The 18,812-nt window shown below is 40.0% G+C and overlaps 1 protein-coding gene across 3 annotated transcripts in view; it reads left to right on the top strand.

Moving 5' to 3' along the window:
- slc7a2 (solute carrier family 7 member 2) overlaps window positions 1-18,812 on the top strand; it is a 167,017-nt gene that overhangs the window by 130,356 nt on the left and 17,849 nt on the right. For all 3 annotated transcript variants that reach the window (XM_043690093.1, XM_043690072.1, XM_043690084.1), the window contains exons 8-9: window positions 4,021-4,123; window positions 6,862-7,076. In XM_043690093.1, coding sequence (XP_043546028.1) covers window positions 4,021-4,123; window positions 6,862-7,076 — 318 coding nt within the window. The remainder of the gene's footprint in view (window positions 1-4,020; window positions 4,124-6,861; window positions 7,077-18,812) is intronic.

Below are 18,812 nucleotides of genomic sequence, written 5' to 3'. Positions count from 1 at the left end.
GGCTATTGAGGGAGTGCAGCGTAGGTTCACGAGGTCAATTCCTGGAATGGCGGGATTACCTTACACTGAAAGACTGGAGCGATTGAGCTTGTGTACCCTTTAGTTTAGAAGACTGAGAGGGGATCTGATTGAGACATATAAGATTACTAAAGGATTGGACACTCTGGAGGCAGGAAACATGTTTCCGCTGATGGGTGAATGCCGAACCAGAGGACAAAGCTTAAAAATATGGGGTAGACAATTTAGGACAGAGATGAGGAGAAACTTCTTCACCCAGAGAGTGGTGGCTGTGTGGAATGCCCTGCCCCAGAGGGCAGTGGAGGCCCAGTCTCTGGATTCATTTAAGAAAGAGTTGGATAGAGCTCTCAAGGATTGTGGAATCAAGGGTAGAGGAATCTTTTAAACCTTTTTGACTGTTGACATTTTCAATAATAAATACAAAGCAAGTTCTTGAGTAAGTCTTTAAACAAAAATAAAACACCAGTTTTATTTATACAACCTCCAGCAATATAAATGTAACAAAACACACTAACTTTCCTCACACATTCAAAAACACAATCAGCTAAAGGTGGATTAGAGAGACCGAACATCCAGTTAAACTATTAACAATGCAAAAAGTATATTGGGTTCATACTTAGCCTTTTAAAGGTGTACACTGAGCAGCCCTGGAAAAATTCACCTTTATAGTTCTTTGGAGTAAAATGGGAGTTGGCAATCTTTGGACTTCCAGATAAGATTATAGCAAAGTTACTGTAGAAAACAAATTAGTCCCCCTCACGTTGCCTGAGTTGACTAGTTGTTAGTCAAAGCTCTGTTCTTTTTAGAGTCGAGAGTGTGGTGCTGGAAAAGTACAGCAGGTCAGGCAGCATCCGAGGAGCAGGAGAATCGATTTTTCGGGCAAAAGCCCTTCATTCCTGATGATGTTACCAGCACTGGATGGTTTGAGTTATGAAGAGAGGCTGGATCGGCTGGAACTTTTAAAACTGGAGCTTGGGATGCTGAGTGGTGACCTTAGAGGTTTATAAAATCATGAGAGGTATGGATAAGATGATGAGCAAAGATCTTTTCCCTATGGTGGGGGAGTTCAAAACTAGAGGGCATAGGTTTAAGGTGGGAAGGGAAAGATTTAAAAGAGACTTGAGAGTCACTTTTTTCACACAGAGTGGTGCATATCTGGAATGAACTGCCAGAGAAAGTGGTAGAGGCAGGTACAGTTACAATATTTAAAAAAAAACATTTATACAGGTACATGAATAGGAAAGATTTAGATGGATATGGGTAAATGCAGGCACATGGGTCTAGTTTAGTTTGGGAAACCTGGTCAACATGAACGAGTTGGATAAAAGTGTCTATTTCCATGCTATATGACTGAATGTAGCAGGATTGGTCATTAAAGAGGTTAAGAACGCAAATAGGAACTATAAGAGCAGAGAGATTGTGCTAGGTATACATAAAATATTAGTTTTATCAAGCTACAGTAGTGTGTAAATTCTGGTTTCCATATTACAAGAAGAACATGATCACTCCAGAGACTGTGTGAAGGAGATTTACAGAGGTTATTATCAGACTGAAGAATTTTAGCTAAAAGAGAATTTTGGATATGCTGATGTTGGGCTTGCAACCTGAGGGAGTTTAGGAGAGATGTAAATGAGTTGTACAGAAGCTTAGATAGAGTGGATTAGCAAAAAACAACAGCATCCCTTAAAGAAGCCAATAGTTTGCAAGGATATCAATTTGAAATAATTTTAGAAGAATCAGAGGGAAGTTGAGAATTGTTTATCATCCAGAGGATGAAGGAGGTCAGAATCATACTAATGAGAAGGTGGCATAGACAGAAACCCTCATTCTATTTAAAAAAAATACTTGGAATATTCACTTGAATTGCTAAAACTAACAAAGATATAGGCTAACGGCTAGAAAATTGGATTAGACTCTGAAGTTAACCTCTTAGAGCAACTTTACACAGCAGTGGGCCAAATGGCCTCCTTCAGTGCTAGTTTTCTATATTTATAATTAGAATGTGCTCTGAATAACAATAGCCTAAGAGGAGCAATTTAGCTGAGAAAAATAGTAAAATAGTGAAAAGCTCTTCCATGTCACAATGATCCATTTTGAATAGTTTAAGTGTGAGAAAAAGATATGGAAAGACATAGCTTAAAGAGTCCATCAACACTGACCCAGCTTATCATCAGTGATGCATGTGCTAACATCTCGGCTTCGCTGCCTCACCACCATCTACATCAGACCCAACCAGTGTTGAAGTCAGCACTCTTCAGGTGCCATCTTTTGCCACTGGATCGATTCTGCTCCACTATCTCCTCGCTTCCATCTGCACCAGACTCAGCAACATCAGAGTCACAACTCTCTGCACCTCGTTGCTAACACCATGATGCCCTTCCACTGCTACCAGTGCCAGATCCAACCAACGACAAAGCCAGCGATTCCTTGGCAGTTCTGAAGAAGGTTGACTGGACCCAAAATGTTACTCTGATTTTTCTCCACAGATGCTGCCAGATCTGCCTGAGATTTTCCAGCAATTTCTGTTTTTTAGTTTCTGATTTTCAGAATCAGAATCCACAGTTCTTTCGGGTTTTTGTTTAGTATAAAAATGGAACACCCTGACCAGATCCTATCCTCATTTTCATTTCTCACAGTATAGTTTAACCAATTAATGACTGTTAATTGTAGTATTCCTCTTTTGTTTTTAATTTGCACTTTTTTCAAGGAGCATTTACGATTTTATTGGAGGGTCTATTTAATGTAGAAGGGGAAGTATGTTGTGTTCTGTGTAGAGGTTACATTGTCTTCATATGGAGTTCCTTGATCAGGAAGACTTATATGGCTTGCAAATTTCAATGAATTAGGATAAAATAGTTGAAACATCTGGTTTAATTTCATTTCTCATGTTTTTCTGAAGTGCTCATTAAAATTATGTGAAATAAATTAGTGGACTAGAATTTAATGAAGTAATTAGAAAAATTACGATTGGTTTATTGTGAGCACAGTGATGTGGGTGCATTTTGTATTTGCTTTAATATTGTTGTAACTAAGTGTTGTCATATAGTGTAATTTGACAATATAGTTATAACTTTGCAATAACTGTATAAATTAGAAGTTTCTGATTTCCAAGTTAAGGTATATTTGTTTCTCAAGTTTTAAAATTATTTTCATGGCAGAAGACCAGCTTAATTTCCAATCCATATTTGAATTTTTCAGACATACCAGTTTTTTCTTGGAATTCTTTCTGGATGGGATCCACATTTTAATCTCCGTCACTGTTTCAATTTACCTATGAATAAAGGCCATACGAGAAAATCTAAACATGATTGGGGATTTTTCGCCTAAAGTTTAAATGTGTCCTAATGTTTGCTAATTATTGGTTGCCTCCAAATACCATTCATTCTATCTTATTTATCAATTGTAGCACTGATATTAACACTTTCAAATGTGTTCATTTAATGTCTTGTCAATTAACCTGTGAAATGTTTAATTTACTATAGTATTACTTGATTAGGGTTCAGGATATAATCTACTAACCAGGAAGGAGTATAGATAAAACTCATATTGTGTGCTTTAATTGAAGCTTCATTATTTGCATGCAATAGTCCATAAAATTAGTGATTTGTATATTTAAAAAAACAGACTGTAGACCTAAATCATGACAAGTTCTGTGCATTTTTTTATGTTATTAACTTTTTAAAGAAGAGCTTTCTAATATTGCACAGCAATTGTGAAAGTTAGGCTAAAATGACTGATACTTAAAAAGTACTGAAGAACACTTAACAGACTAGCACAATATTTGTCTGCCTGCACTTTTACTAGAGGTGTTAACTCATGTAAAATGAAAGGATTGCTACCTGCATTAAAACAGTTGTTAAGAATGTTTCCTGAGTATGCTAATTGATCATCCATTAATATTAGCAACATGTCATTTTAGACTTGTATATATTCTCCCTCATAAATTACAGGCTTCTTTTGTTTCAACATTACAGCTTCACATCCTGTTGATTTCTTTTGCAGCTGTCATGGCATTCCTCTTTGATCTTAAAGCCTTAGTGGATATGATGTCTATTGGGACACTCTTGGCATATACTCTGGTAGCAGCATGTGTACTCCTCCTCAGGTAAGTATTTATGCCTCTGTGAATATCTCCTATTTTACACCACTGTGATCAAGACATTCTGATTTATATGTATCAATGAGTCATGCCAAGTTCATTTTTAGTTTATGGAATTGTTTTTATTTTTTGTGAGCAAGATCCCCTTTGGCAAGAAAATGTTCCTTGTTTGCTCAGCTAATTGACCTTAAAGGTAAGTCAGAAGCAACATCCATTCACAGGTTTGATGCTCTTACAGCATCTTGCACAATGTTCTGGCTATCCATATAACCTCTCACTCAATCTTATACCAAAACAAAATGATGGTGAAATAACAGCACAGAGGCCTGTATCCTGTTACCAAGTAAACCCTTATTTACTTGTGCATAGTACACTGGTTGTGGCCAGCCAGCTAGGAGTCAGTCACCAGAACTGAGGATATTCTAAATCTGCTGTTTATGTATTTTTTCTCTTTTTTTATATATTTTGTTTTCCTTTTTCACTCTCCAACACTACTGACAAACAACAGCAGTGCTTATTTATCCCCAGCACCCATGTCATGTGCATGTAGGCGTAAGACACAGTGAAGAAAATTTTATTTATATTCCACCACTAGGAAGGAAAAAAAACACCCAGATGGTCAGTGACAAGCAGTGCCCTTCTCATCAAGGGCAATGCCAAAGTGGGGTGGGAAGGGATTAAATCAAAATAGAATTGGAGGGAGAAAAAACACTCCACACCCCATGGTGCCCACCTCTTCCTAAAGACCTCAAGTATTTATAGACACCACCCACTCCTTTCCAAGGCTGCCTGAGCCTGAACATAACCACTGAAGAAGGGCAAGCAATCAGCCATAATGACCCCCTCAAAGGCCCACTGATTCTCCTGGTTATATTGGTCAGCCAGGGCTTTCCTGATTGGTTGAGATTCACAACACCAATCAAGGGTCTCATAGTCAACAAGATCCACCTGGTTCCAATCACTACATCCTTTCCCCACAAGGTCTGGGGATATAGGCCTGGTCTTTTTCTTGTAGCTTTTCCTGCGACACTTTTGCCCTAGCTTTGATTCCTCTGGCTCAGGCTCTGACACAGGTAGCGTGTACTGGACCATAGCCCATCTTTTGCATCTGGAGCATCTCAGGAGAATTTCCTCCTCTTCTTCCAGCTGTAATGGTATTGAGATTGCATCCATCTCGAACTGAGGCTTCCTTAGCACTACATGAAGGGGGAGAACCTATGATTTTTGACAAGCCTTTTAACAGATATGTTTTGTTGCTGCCAGTTTGTGAGGTGACAGCTTTCAGATGATGCACGTGTTTGTTCAGGACTGCATTATCTACCTGAACTTTATAAGTCACAGGACCTGACCTTGCATCAACCTTGCCTCGTATTCATACAGTGCCATTCCATTGTTCCGGCTTCATCCCCTAAATTAAATTGTTTCAATATTGACTTAAATATGATTCAAGATAGAAAATAAACTTAACATAATTAAAAAAAAGCCACAAGAGCAATTTCTTTAAGGTGCCAGAGGATCATAGAGTCATAGGAATGTACAGCATTGTACATTGACCACACTGACCAGATATCTTAAATTAATCTAGCCCCATAGCCACAACATGACCTCCCAACTCCTATACTCAATGCACTGATTAATAAAGGCAAGCGTATCAAACACCTTCTCCACAACCCTGATTACCTGCAACTCCACTTTCAAGGAATTATGAATATGCACTCCAAGCTCTCTTTGTTCAGCAACACTCTCCAGGTCCTTACCATTAAGTGTATAAGTCCTGCTGTAATTTGCCTTTCCAAGATGCAGAACCTCACATTTATCTAGAGTAAACTCCATTTGCCACGTCTCAGCCTATTGGCCTATCTGATCAAGGTCCCATTGTATTCATTTGCTGTCTACCAATTTACATGTCATCTGTAAACTTACTATATCTATTATATTCACATCCAAATCATTTATATAAATGCCAAAAGGTAGTAGACCTAACACTGATCCTTGTGGTACACCGCTGGTCACAGGTCTCCAGTCCAAAAAGCAACCCTCCACCATCTGTCTCTGTCTCCTACTTCAAGTCAATTTTCGTATCCAAACGACCTGTATTCCATGTGATTTAATGTTGTTACTCAGACTACCATGAGGAACCTTGTTGAATATGTTACTGAAGTTCATATAGATAACTTTCACCACTCTACTTTTATCAATCCTTTTTGTCACTTCTTCAGAAAACTCAATCAAGTTAGTGACAGTCAAGTTAGAGTGTCTGATTCTTCTGGAACTGTAACCATCACAAGCTTTTTGAAAGAGCATAGAAGGAAGAATTAAAACTAGGAGTGATCCTATTTATATTTTAAATGACTGATTACTCGGTTTACATTGTGAAAGTCAGATTACTTTCCACTCGTACTCCTATTGGGTGATAAGTATCCTTGATGATATTCATTGAGAAATCTGTAATATTGATTTTGTTCAGCTGGTTGAAGATGGTATTGAAATTAAATGAAAAGTACAAAAGAGCACACAATTTGATTTCTGGGGGATATTGTGATACAGTGGTAGTGTCCCTATCTCTGAGCCACCAGGTCCAGGTTCAAGTCCCACCTGTTCCAGAGGTGTGTCATAACATCTCTTTGGAGGTTCATTTGAAAATATCTACACTCTGGCTTCTATTTGTAGAATCTAGATATGTACTTTTCTTGTTTTCTTCACTAAACTTAAGCTGTTTAAATTTTCTTTTTAAAACTTGCCAGGTATCAACCAGATTCACTTTATACAAGACAAAAATGCTCTTCAGAAAGACAGAACCTCACAGCTGAGGATGACACTGAATTAGATGAAAATGAATCCGATTCCCATATGACCATACTCAAAAGTCACGACTTCACCTGTTCATCATTGCTGAATCCCTCTGTGATCCCAACAGAACAAACATCAAGTGTGGTGTATGGTTGTGTTGGACTTCTAGGTAAACATTGAAAAGCATTTTCCATTATGAAGTCATGTTTTTCTGTACTGTCGACTTGCAGGAAATGTAACTAATTTTGTTACAGTATTCTGTCAAAATTAGTGATTTTAAATAATTGTTGATCAAGCCAAACTTATAAAAAAGACAAGCTACTAAAATTTGGGAATGGAGTTCTGCCCTGGAGCAATTGCCTTATTTTAGATTAGAGTGATGCTGGAAAAGCACAGCAGGTCAGGCAGCATTTGATGAGCAGGAAAATCGACGTTTTGGGCAAAAGCCCTTCATCAGCAATTGCGGTAGTGCAGAGAGTGGAACATAAGGGCAGATTTGGGTTCTGCTCGGATTCCATCTTATTGACAGCATCTTGGGAAATTGTTAAGAAGAAGCAGGATCTTTCTCCTCCACTAAAATCCTATCTCTGTTCTGATGTCCCTACCCATTCCCTGCTCTAGTTACACACACATCTGTAGAGGTGTGCAAGCAATGGTGGGGTGAGCATTGTTCTGTTTCTACAATAATCTTGCACTTACTCAGGCATCCTAATCTTAATTAAAGTTAGTATATGTTCCATTTTCAAAATACTTTAGAGGAAAGAAAGACAAAAATATATGTGAAGGTCAATGCTGGTGCACCTTTAAGGAAAAATTGCTTACAACATTTCTCCAGCCACAGATTCATCTGGTCTATTCTGCTATTCCTCATCACACAAGCATTTAACACTGGGAGTAACCCTTTGATTACTACCTCTTAAGGTCCTGCTTTTTAATTTATTTCTTAGCCTATGGAATGAGCTGCCAGAGGAAGTGGTGGAGGCTGGTACAATTGCAACATTTAAGAAGCATTTGGATGGGTATATGAATAGAAAGGGTTTGGAGGGATATAGGCCGGGTGCTGGCAGGTGGGACTAGATTGGGTTGGGATATCTGGTCGGCATGGATGGGTTGGACCGAAGGGTCTGTTTCCATGCTGTACATCTCCATGACTCTATGACCCATCCCTCTTTACCTATGTCATTGATACTGACATTGGTCAAGACCTCTGCTGTAGTCAGTGACACCCTTGACCCTGACCCCAAGGAAGTAACCTACAATTGTGATGTTATGACTGTAGCAACAGGAACATCTATCTGTTAACTCCTACAATAGAATCCCTTAACACTATTCCTCTCCAAATCTTTTTTTTCCTCCCCACACACATGCCCATTAGTCAATCATGATTCCACAGATTTGGATCTCACTATGTAAATATCCCTGAGAAACCATTACCCCCACTATCTCCTGTGAAGCCTGCCTAATGTTTTAACTCGGTCTGACATTTACCCATTCTCTTTCTGCCTGTATTCTTTACCTGTGGCAGAAGTGGGTACTGCAGATGCTGGAGATTAGAATCAAGATTAGAATGTTGCTGGAAAAGCATGGCAGGTCAAGCAGCATCCAAGGAGCAGGAAAATTGACGTTTCGGGCAAAAGGTTTTCCTGATGAAGGGCTTTTCCCCGTAACATTGATTTCCCTGTTCCTTGGATGCTGCCTGACTTGCTGTGCTTTTCCATCACCACTCTTTACCTGTGGTCTAGGCACTCCACTATGTGTTTTATCCACGAACACCTCATTTCATGGATACCACATGGTGTAGTGAGATCTCTTCAAAGTTTTATTGCGATCGTTTGGATGTATGTATACTTTTTCCAGGTTTTTTTTTCTCTGCTACCAACACTTAGCCCAGTCTTTAAGAGTTGTCACTTCCTTGATGACTGCGAGTTTTCCACATTTTTTATCTGGTCTTTCAGGCTGGACTTGAGGGCAGCTGGAACTTTCCTTGACAGACACTGAATTGGTCTCATGCTGTCATCTGCTTCGAGTTGATATTCACCGAAGATATTCAAGACCCAGTGTAAAAGCACTGTTGCAGTCTTACTGTATCTGCTGAGCTGACAATGATTTAGTTCCCTGCAAAATGCTGTAAATCTCTCTTGGCACATTGAGGTTTCCTACTCCACTCTTTAAATTTAGATGAGTAGACTTTACTTAACATTACTACCTGGAACTCCAGACCTTCATTCTTTCCATTACTATCAGTCTAGTTTGTCCTCTTGGCATGAGGATCATTCCACCATAGAACATCAATCTTACTCCCAAGAGCTTCATTTTCAGGTCACCATTTTGAGTTACTTTCATAAATCCATGAAGCTCCTGATGGTTCATGAAGAATCATTATCTGACACATCATGCTGTTCTTCTGCAGTCATCCTTCGAACATTCACAAATCATTTAGCATCTTCAGACCTGAAATGCTGACTTATTGTATAATGTAGAGGGATTTTCAGAATCATCAGCTGATATCTCTCCAGCAGCCATTCTTATAGACTTGCATTTTGCTTCTTTCTGGCTAAACACTGGTGCGTGGAGTGATTCAGCTTCTTGAAGTTAGAGTAAATTTGAAGAACTGCAGATGCTGGAAATTTGAAACAAAATCAGAAAATGCTGGAAAAACTCACCAGATCTGGCAGCAGTGACTCATTAGACTTAAAACATTAATTCTGTTTTTCTGTTATAGATGCTGAGTTTCTCCAGCAGTTTCTGTTGCTACTTCCCTCAGTCTGATGTGAAGGTCAGAAGTCATACGACACCAGGTTGTAGTCCAACAGGTTTGTTTGAAATCTCAAGCTTTCAGAGCATTGCCCCTTTGTCAGGTGAAGTCACTTCATTTCTGTATGGATCCTTTTCATTTAGAGAAAATGATCTCCTTCAGGGAGATCACCTTAAACTAATGGAGGTTTGGGACATCTAGAAGGACTCAGAATAGTCATAGAATTATAATTCTAAAGAGGCATTTCAATGTACAACAAGAAGAATTTCCCAAAGAAGTCTAACAAACCCACTTGTTATTTGCCTCTTGACATAACATAGGCTGAAGATTCACCCATGTTCCCAAACTGGAATTTAAGGGAATGATCCAGCTAAACAGAATCTAATCTATAATCATTTGTGGCCCCTCCCTCACTGGTAAAACTGCGATAACTGTATCTTGCAATCCCAGGAATCTCTTATTTAGGGCAAACTAATTGTCAGTATGGTTTGTCATTTTATTGTTTTTGTTTGATTTTTATGCATTTTGTCTATTGTGGAAAATGGCTAATATAATATCCCTGTTTAAGAAGGGATGGAGGTAGAAGATTGGAAACTATAAGCTGATTATCCGGACCTCAGTTGTAAGATTTTACAGTCCACTATTAAGGATGAGATTACAGAGTACTTCGAAGTGCATGGTAAAATAAGGCTGAGTCAGCACAGCTTCGTTGAGGGGAGGTCATGCCTGACAAGTCTGTTAGAAGTCTTTGAGGAGGTAATGGGCCGATAAAATGTGGAGCTGGAAAAAGCACATCAGGTCAAGCAGCATCAGGGAAGCAGGGGAGTCGACATTTCAGGTCGGAAGCTTTCATCAGGACCACACTTTATTGAGAGCATCATAGAATCCCTACAGTGTGGAAACAGGCCATTTGGTCCAACAAGTCCACACTGACCCTCGGAAGTGTATCCCACCCAGACCCATTCCCCAACCCTATTGCTCAATATTTTCCCCTGAGTAATGCCCCTAACCTACATATCACAGAACATTATCGGCAATTTTATACAGCCAATTCACTTAACCTGCATGTCTTAGGACTGTGGGAGAAAACTCACGCAGACACAGGAAGAATGTGCAAATTCCACCCAGACAGTCGCCTGAGACTGGAATCGAACCTGGGTCCCTGGCGCTGTGAGCCACTGAGCCACCATGCTGCCCTCTGACTTTGCACCCTCTGTAATCCTCATTATCTCCAAGTTGAGAAGGTAATGAACAAGTTAGACAAAGGGGAGCCAGTGGATATGATCCATTTGGATTTCCAGAAGGCCTTTAACAAGGTGCAAAACAGGATGCTGCTAAATAAGGTAAGAGTTTATGGTGTTTGTGGCAAGTTACTGGCATGGATAGAGAATTGGCTGATTGGCAGAAGGCAGAGAGTAGAGATAAAAGGATTGCAACTGGTGACTGGTGGAGTTCCACAGGGGTCTGTGTTGGGACTACAACTATTTACGTTATACATTAATGATCTGGATGAAGGAACTGAGGGCATTTTTGCTAAGTTTGCAGATTGCATAAAGATAGTGGAGAGATGAGGTGAGGAGGCTGCAGATGGACTTGGACAGTCTAGGAGCATGGGCAAAGAGGCAGATGGAATACAATGTGGAAGAATGTGAGGTTATGCACTTTAGTAGGAAGAATAGAGGGGTAGACAACTTTCTGAATGAGAAAGACTTCAGAAATCTGAAGCACAAAGGGTCTTAAGAATCCTGGTTCAGAATTTTTTTAAGGTTAAAGTGCAGGTTCAGATAGCAGTTAGGAAGACAAATGCAATGTTAACATTCAATTTAAGAGAGCTAAAAATACAAGAGCAGGGATGTACTGCTGGCACTGTATAAGTTTCTGCTCATCTGCAATTTTGGAATATTGTGAGCAGTTTTGGGCCCCATATCTAAGGAAAGTGTGTTGGTATTGGAGGGGATCGAAAGGAGGTTTACAAGAATGATCCTGGGGATGAAAGGCTTGTCATATGAGAAGCAGTTGAGGACTCTGGCTGTTCAGAAAGATGCTGTGGGATCTCATTGAAACCTAACAGAATACTGAGAGGCATGGAAAGAGTGAACGTGGAGACAAATGTTTCATTAGTAGGAGAGACTAGAACCTGAAGGTGCAGCCTCAGTGAAGGGATGAAGTTTTAAAACTGAGATGAAGAGGAATTTCTTCAGCCAGGGAGTGCTGAATCTGTGGAACTCATTGCCACAGAAGGTTGTAGAGATCAACCGTTTAAGTGTATTTATGACAGAGATAAGTCGGTTATTGATTAGTAAAGGGATCAAAGATTGTGGGGAGACGACTAGAGAAACATTTCAGCCATGATCGAAGGTGAGAAACTTGATGGGCTAAATGTCCTAATTCTGCTCCTATAATTTATAGTCTTTTGGAATTAGTAAGGAATAAATAATGTGAAGTCTATTAACATTTTGTTAAAAATTTCCTCCTTCACTATTACAATATTAGTTCATGGAATACATGTGTCACTCATTTATTCTTTCTCTGAAAATTCATGTCTTCTGTCAATAATTTTGTTCCTCTCTATCCTGGTTACAATCTGGCCAAAATCTAGCAAACATTTGGAATCAATTTCTATAGACTAAAATTATGTTTTCCACAAATTTCAGCCATTTAACTATAAATGACCACTTTGCTTTAAAACTTAACCTTTAATATTTTGCCTCATTAGGCTCACTGCCAACAAGAAGGCCAAAGTTCTGTTGGGATCTTATATTAATTATTGAATCTATTCCATTTCATAGTCAGCTCAATGTGCTTTAAATTAGTTGTGCTCTTAAAGCCACACATTTTGGGCACCAATATTGGAGCTATCTTAAAATCAGAATCTAGAAGTCTAAAACTATCATGCTTCTTACTTTGAGTACTGTATTCATTGAACTCTATTCAATTCTGGTTGACAAGTCACAAGGGAAACAGAGAGGAACTACAAGGCTGTGTTTTTTAACATCAGAGCACTCGTCATGAGGGAACGATATACCTTTTGGATTCATTGGCCTTGAAGAAATGCTGAAGAGACAGGGCATTATTCTGGAGATGGATGTTGCTAAATGGATTAGAAAAGGTTAAGCTGGATGGTTGTTTCTCATATTAAGTCAGCACTGCAGGACAAGGAGCTCTAGATACACACTTTTAAAAGGCAAATTCAGTACTTCTTTACACAATGATTAATATTTGCTTGGTAACTGAAAGGTAATTAGGTATTGACATAGGTGGGAAACATGAACTGAATGGTCTTCAATACTTAGTTGTGTGAACAGGAAAGCTTTACACTGAAAAGAAATACTTCACTGAAACATCATGCAAGATGGTTACTGAGTATTGGAGCTGATTAAATGAACAAATTCATTTTTCAAATCAAGGTGCAGTATATATTCATCTTTAAGTATCCAGTCACTAAAGGCATGCATTGGACAACTTCAAGAGAATCCTTCTGAGAGAATTTATAAGCCAGGAATGATCCTACTTTTCATTGAGTTGGCAGTCAGTATTGCTTCTCCATTCTAAACATGTTTCCCATATTAGTGATTTGCATCAAATTTTTACAGCCCCAAATGCAACATTGGTAATTAACATCCATGCAATGCCCTTTTCAGATTTCAGAAAAATGTTTTGAAACACTTGTACCATCAAAAGGATGACTGCTGCACCTCTGTTGAGAAGACTATATAATTCCCAAGATCTGTAATACTACATTCTTTTTTGTGCTTGGAGTCCTTGATTATATATTTACAGAAAGTATGAACCACCAAACTGCATTATTTGCAGTAATCATTGTGTAGTTTGCAGTGAACATGAGAACATGCAAGTGATTGTCAGCTTCCCAGATTAATTTGGGCTGCCTATTTTGGAATTCTAAATGAAATGGGAGAATGTATCCCTGGAACCATGCTTATCCTCTCAAGTAAGGTTGCTATCAACTCTTTTCAATCTCCTGTCCCATCTCAACTGAACTGCAAAGTATATTGGACAACACAAACATGTCCTCAACAAATTACAATAGAATAGTTAACAATGAAGCTTTTAGAGTTCTATTAATAAATAATATATCAGATACATTGAGGTAGATGACCAAGTCTTCTGTTATTTTGGGATATGAACTTTGAAGTTAGGACCACTTGTTTAATTCTATATTCCTATTAAATAGGACACATCTAAAGTTACTGACACAACCTTGGCGTGCCTGCCTTTATATTTAGCAGTCAATTAGCCATCATTACTGAGCAAAACGTTGATTTTCCTGCTCCTCGGATGCTGTCTGACCTGCTATGCTTTTCCAGCAACACACTCTCAAATCTGATCTCCAGCATCTGCAGACCTCACTGTCTCCTTTTAGGTAATGAAGCCCACTAATTATAAACTGTGAAGCCAGGTAAAGCACACCAGTGAAACTGAATGTATTTCAAGGCATCAAGACAAGTTAAAGGGGTGTATAAAGGCTTTAAATTGATTTTAATGTTGAAAATTTAAGTGTTTTATCTACCAATAGGAGTTGAGGTGGATAGGCATTAAGGAAGACTGCTAACCTTTTATCTTCTTGGAATGTAAGGTCCAAGAGTTTGTAACTTCCAGGTTTCATTTGTAGCTGAGTATCAAGCCTCCTGCTCAAACCCTGTGGGAATTCCTTCTGGGTCCATAGGTAAGAGTGGGATGTCAGGTGATGACAGGTCACTAGCAAGATCTGAATGAGGAGAAGAAAATATCTGAAGCCTTGTGGCAGGGAGAAGGTAGCGCTACCATTGACCTGAAAAGTGATATCGGTATTGAACATGTCCAGATCTTTTTCAGGTGAAAATGGGTGATGTACACAACATTTTCCAGTATCCGATTCATTAAAACATCTGGGAAATGATCTGTGCCAGAAGAGGCAATTATGTCGCTCTTGCTTTCTACGAGATAAATCGTGATGAGAGAGCATTTGGCTGTGCCAGGATGGCACAACTCCTGCTAGAAAGCTGCTATGCTTTTGATTGTGTCCTTGTGTCTCATTGTTTCAACAGGGAGAAGTAAAGAAACTGCAAAACTGTCACTCACTTAAAATGCAGTTTAATGCAATAATTTCACAAATGCTAATGTAAGTAAGTTTCCACCACTCTGACAGCAGGACAGTACATTCCTTCTGAGCCTGTTTGCCATTGATGCTGTCTTCCTACGTCTAAGATCAACCAGAGGGTAGCTGCTGAGGAGCAAAGGCCACTCCTGTTTGCAAGTCTGATGCCATCCATGCTTTCTTGTCTCTCTTGTTCTCTGTATAATGAGAGCCATGGAACTCCACAGGACATCACTGGAGCTAATCATTGGTATGTCGAGCCAATAGTTTCAGTGACCAAATTGCTTGAGAGAAGCCTTCCCATGCTAGCTGAAACAGTTGTCCCAGCTTTGAGGTTGCCCTGCTGCATCCTCTATAATATCCCCATAGCCACCTAGAAGTTAGAGGACACCAAAACAGAAGGCTGGGAAAATACATCCTGAACTGCTTTACTTCATACAGCTATCCATAGAAAATCTACCGTTTTACCACTTTGGATTCACATTACATCCAGTGGAGGAACTAGATCATCTGATAGCCAATATTATACAATAAAAATTCAACATAAATTTCTCTATCAGCATCTTTATCCAACAAAATATCCACACACAACATTAATACATCTGAATAGTGAAAGGCTGCTGACTTACAGCAGAGGAATAACTTCAGGCCTTGACTGCACCAACTTATCATGGGCCATAGAAATACAGGCTGGTTAAGAAGCCATAGCAAGGACACTGGAAAATCCAATAGTGAAAACACAAAAACTGTTATCTTGAATATCCTGGAGGCAGCGAATGTCTATCTCATGTCTGAGGCTATTGCGGCTAGGGCTGGCCAGCTGGCAGTTTTTAAGAATGATGTATCCTTTGTCCATGTACAGCAAGATCTGGACGGCATTTGGGCTTGGGTGGATAAGTGGCAATTTTAAATAATATATATGCGACCCAAGGACAAGGCAATAACAAACCTCCAACAATAGAGAATCTAGTCTTCATTGGTTCAACGTGGTAGGCTGCTCTGGAAGGTTAGATCACATGGAATCGAGGGGGAGCTGACTAATTGCATACACGATTGTGTTGATGGTAGGAAGTTAATAGTGGAAGGATGCTTGTCAGACTAGAGGCCTGTGATTAGTGAAGTGCCTCATGGGTTGGTGCTGGGCCCATTGCTGTTTGTTATCTATATCAATGATTTGGATGAGAATGTACAAGGTATAATTATTAAGTTTGTTGATGACACTAAAATAGGAGGTATCATGGACAATGAGGAAGATTATCAGAAATTGCAGTAGGACCTTGATCAGCTGGGGAAGTGGGCCAAGAAATGGTGAGTGGAGTTTAACATAGATAAATGTAAGGTTTTGCATTTTAGAAAGTCAAATCAAGGTAGATGTTTCATGGTGAATGGTAGGGCATTAAGGATTGTAATGGAACAGAGGAACCTTGGAGTTGAGGTGCACAGATCTCTAAAAATTGAGTCACAGGTAGACAGGGCAGTGAAGAAGGCTTTTGGCAAAGTCAAATCAAGGTAGATGTTTCATGGTGAATGGTAGGGCCTTAAGGATTGTAATGGAACAGAGGAACCTTGGAGTTGAGGTGCACAGATCTCTAAAAATGGAGTCACAGGTAGACAGGGCAGTGAAGAAGGCTTTTGGCACACTGGCCTTCATCACTCAGGGCAGAGAGGTTGGGACGTTATGTTGCAGTTGTACAGGGCATTAGTGAGGCTGTACTTGGACTTTTGTGTTCAGTTTTGGTCACCTTGCTATAGGGTGGATGTTATTAAACTGGAAAGAGTGCAGAAGAAATTTACAAGAATATTGCCAGGACTCAAAGGTCTGAGTTATATGGAGAGGTTGGGCAAACTAGGACATTTTTCTTTAGAGTTTAGATCAGAGTGGTGTTGGAAAAGCACAGCAGGTCAGGCAGCATCCAAGGAGCAGGAAAATCGATGTTTCGGGCAAAAGCCCTTCATCAGGAATAGAGGCAGGAAGCCTCCAGGGTGGAGAGATAATTGGGGGGGAGGGAGGGAGTAGGTAGCAAAGAGTAAAATAGGTGAATGGGGGTATTCTTTGCTACCTTCTCCCCAGCTGCCCCTCCCCCACCCCACCCCATTTGCAGTCCTCACTTTTGTCCATTTTTCTTTACAGCATAGGAGGCTGAGGGAGGATCTTTTTGAAGTGTATAAGGTTATGAGACATGATTTGGAGATGCCGGTGTTGGACTGGGGTGTACAAAGTTAAAAAGAACACACCACCAGGTTATAGTCCAACAGGTTTAATTGGAAGCACACTAGCTTTCGGAGCGACGCTCCTTCACCTGATGAAGTAGCGTCGCTCCGAAAGCTAGTGTGCTTCCAATTAAACCTGTTGGACTATAACCTGATGTTGTGTTATTTTTAAGGTTATGAGAGGCATGGATAGGGTGAATGCACTAGGTCTTTTTTTCCAGGGTTGGAGAATCCAGGACTGGAAGCCATCAGTTTAAGGTTAGAAGGGAAAAAATAAAAGGGAATCTGAGGGGCAACTTTTTTACACAGAGAGTGGTACGAATGTGGACTGAGCTGCCAGTGGAAGTGGTTGAGGCGGGTACATTAACGACATTTAACAGCATTTGGACAAATACACGGATAGGAAATGTTTAGCCAAGTGCAGGAAATACGGGTAGCCTGGATGGACGTTTTGATCGGTATGGACCAGTTTGGGCCAAAGGGCTTGTCTCCATACTTTCGGACTATGACTCTATGGCATTACAACGCTGAATTCCCCAGCATCAACATGCCATAATATAGGGTTACCATTGACCAGAAACTGAACTGGACCGGCCGTAGAAGTACTGTCACTACAAGACCAGGTCAGGACTAGGAAACCTGCAGCGAGTAATTCATCTCCTGGTTCACCAGTGTTTCTCTACTCTCTACTATCTACAAGAAACAAGTTAGGAATGTGATGGAAGTCTCCACTTGATTGGTACCCCAACCACAACCTTCAACTTTCACTGTTCCATGACTAGCACACAATAACAGCAGTATGTACTATGTAAAAGATGCACTGCAGAAATTCACCAAGGTTCCCACAATGCCACCTTCCAAACCCACGAGCACTACCATCTAGAAGGACAGGGGCAGTAGACACATGGGAACATCACCACCTGCAAGTTCCCCTCCAAGCAATTCATCCTGAATGCTCTAAGCAATTCAAAATGCCTTTGTTGCAAAGTCCCATGATTTGAAACACCTTCAGGCTCAGGGGATATTATGCCAGTTCTCCACTGTTCCAGTGTATTTTCTGTGACCTTGTTCTGCAAGAGAGAATGCAGTGACTCTGATGGACTGTGTTGGAGAGATGTATCTTTCACAGTTCAATAACCATTTAAAAAAAGACTTAGCACAGGCATCTTCCAGTTGCTCAATATTAAATTTGGGGCCTGGTATAGAAGGGTCCCCATGGATAAACGCAATAGCAACAGACATGAATGTTGTACACCAATGTTAGCTTGGGAATTCTGACACCATGACATTGACACCACTGCCCTAAATGAGTCATGGCAAGCAGGAGAAGGTCAGCTAAGAACAAATCTTCTGAATGGGTAAATCTGAGGAAGAATGCCAACTCCAAGGAGATTGTTCTTCCATGATCTAATTGATCTAGATCTCACCACCACCACCTCTCCTCCCATCCCAAATCCTTCATCCCTCGGGATGAACAGATGTCTCAAGACCCTTTGGCTTACTTAAACAGTACACCACAGTCATCAATGCATATGCTCCAAATCTCAAAATAATGAATGAAGCCAAAGAGAAATGGGATAAATTGCCTACTCTTGTTCTGAAGCCCTGTGTTCAGATTTTCACCATGATGTAACTTTGGAACTCAAAGGACACAGTGCCAAGAAATGAGTACAAATGATCCAAATTTCTTGCTTATGGTAATGAAGGCCTGATTGAACCAAGATGCTGAACCAGTATTGATGGGGAAAGAAAGAGCAAGATAATAAGCGTTCTGTTGCCAGCTGGAATAACATCAATTACTTCAACACCACAAACAATCACAGCAAAAGCAGCAGTTGGACTGA

This window comes from Chiloscyllium plagiosum, chromosome 1 (genome assembly GCF_004010195.1).
Source record: "Chiloscyllium plagiosum isolate BGI_BamShark_2017 chromosome 1, ASM401019v2, whole genome shotgun sequence".
NCBI lineage: Eukaryota > Metazoa > Chordata > Chondrichthyes > Orectolobiformes > Hemiscylliidae > Chiloscyllium > Chiloscyllium plagiosum.
The sequence above is the reverse complement of the archived record's forward strand: the minus strand, read 5'-3'. Positions and strand labels throughout refer to the sequence as shown.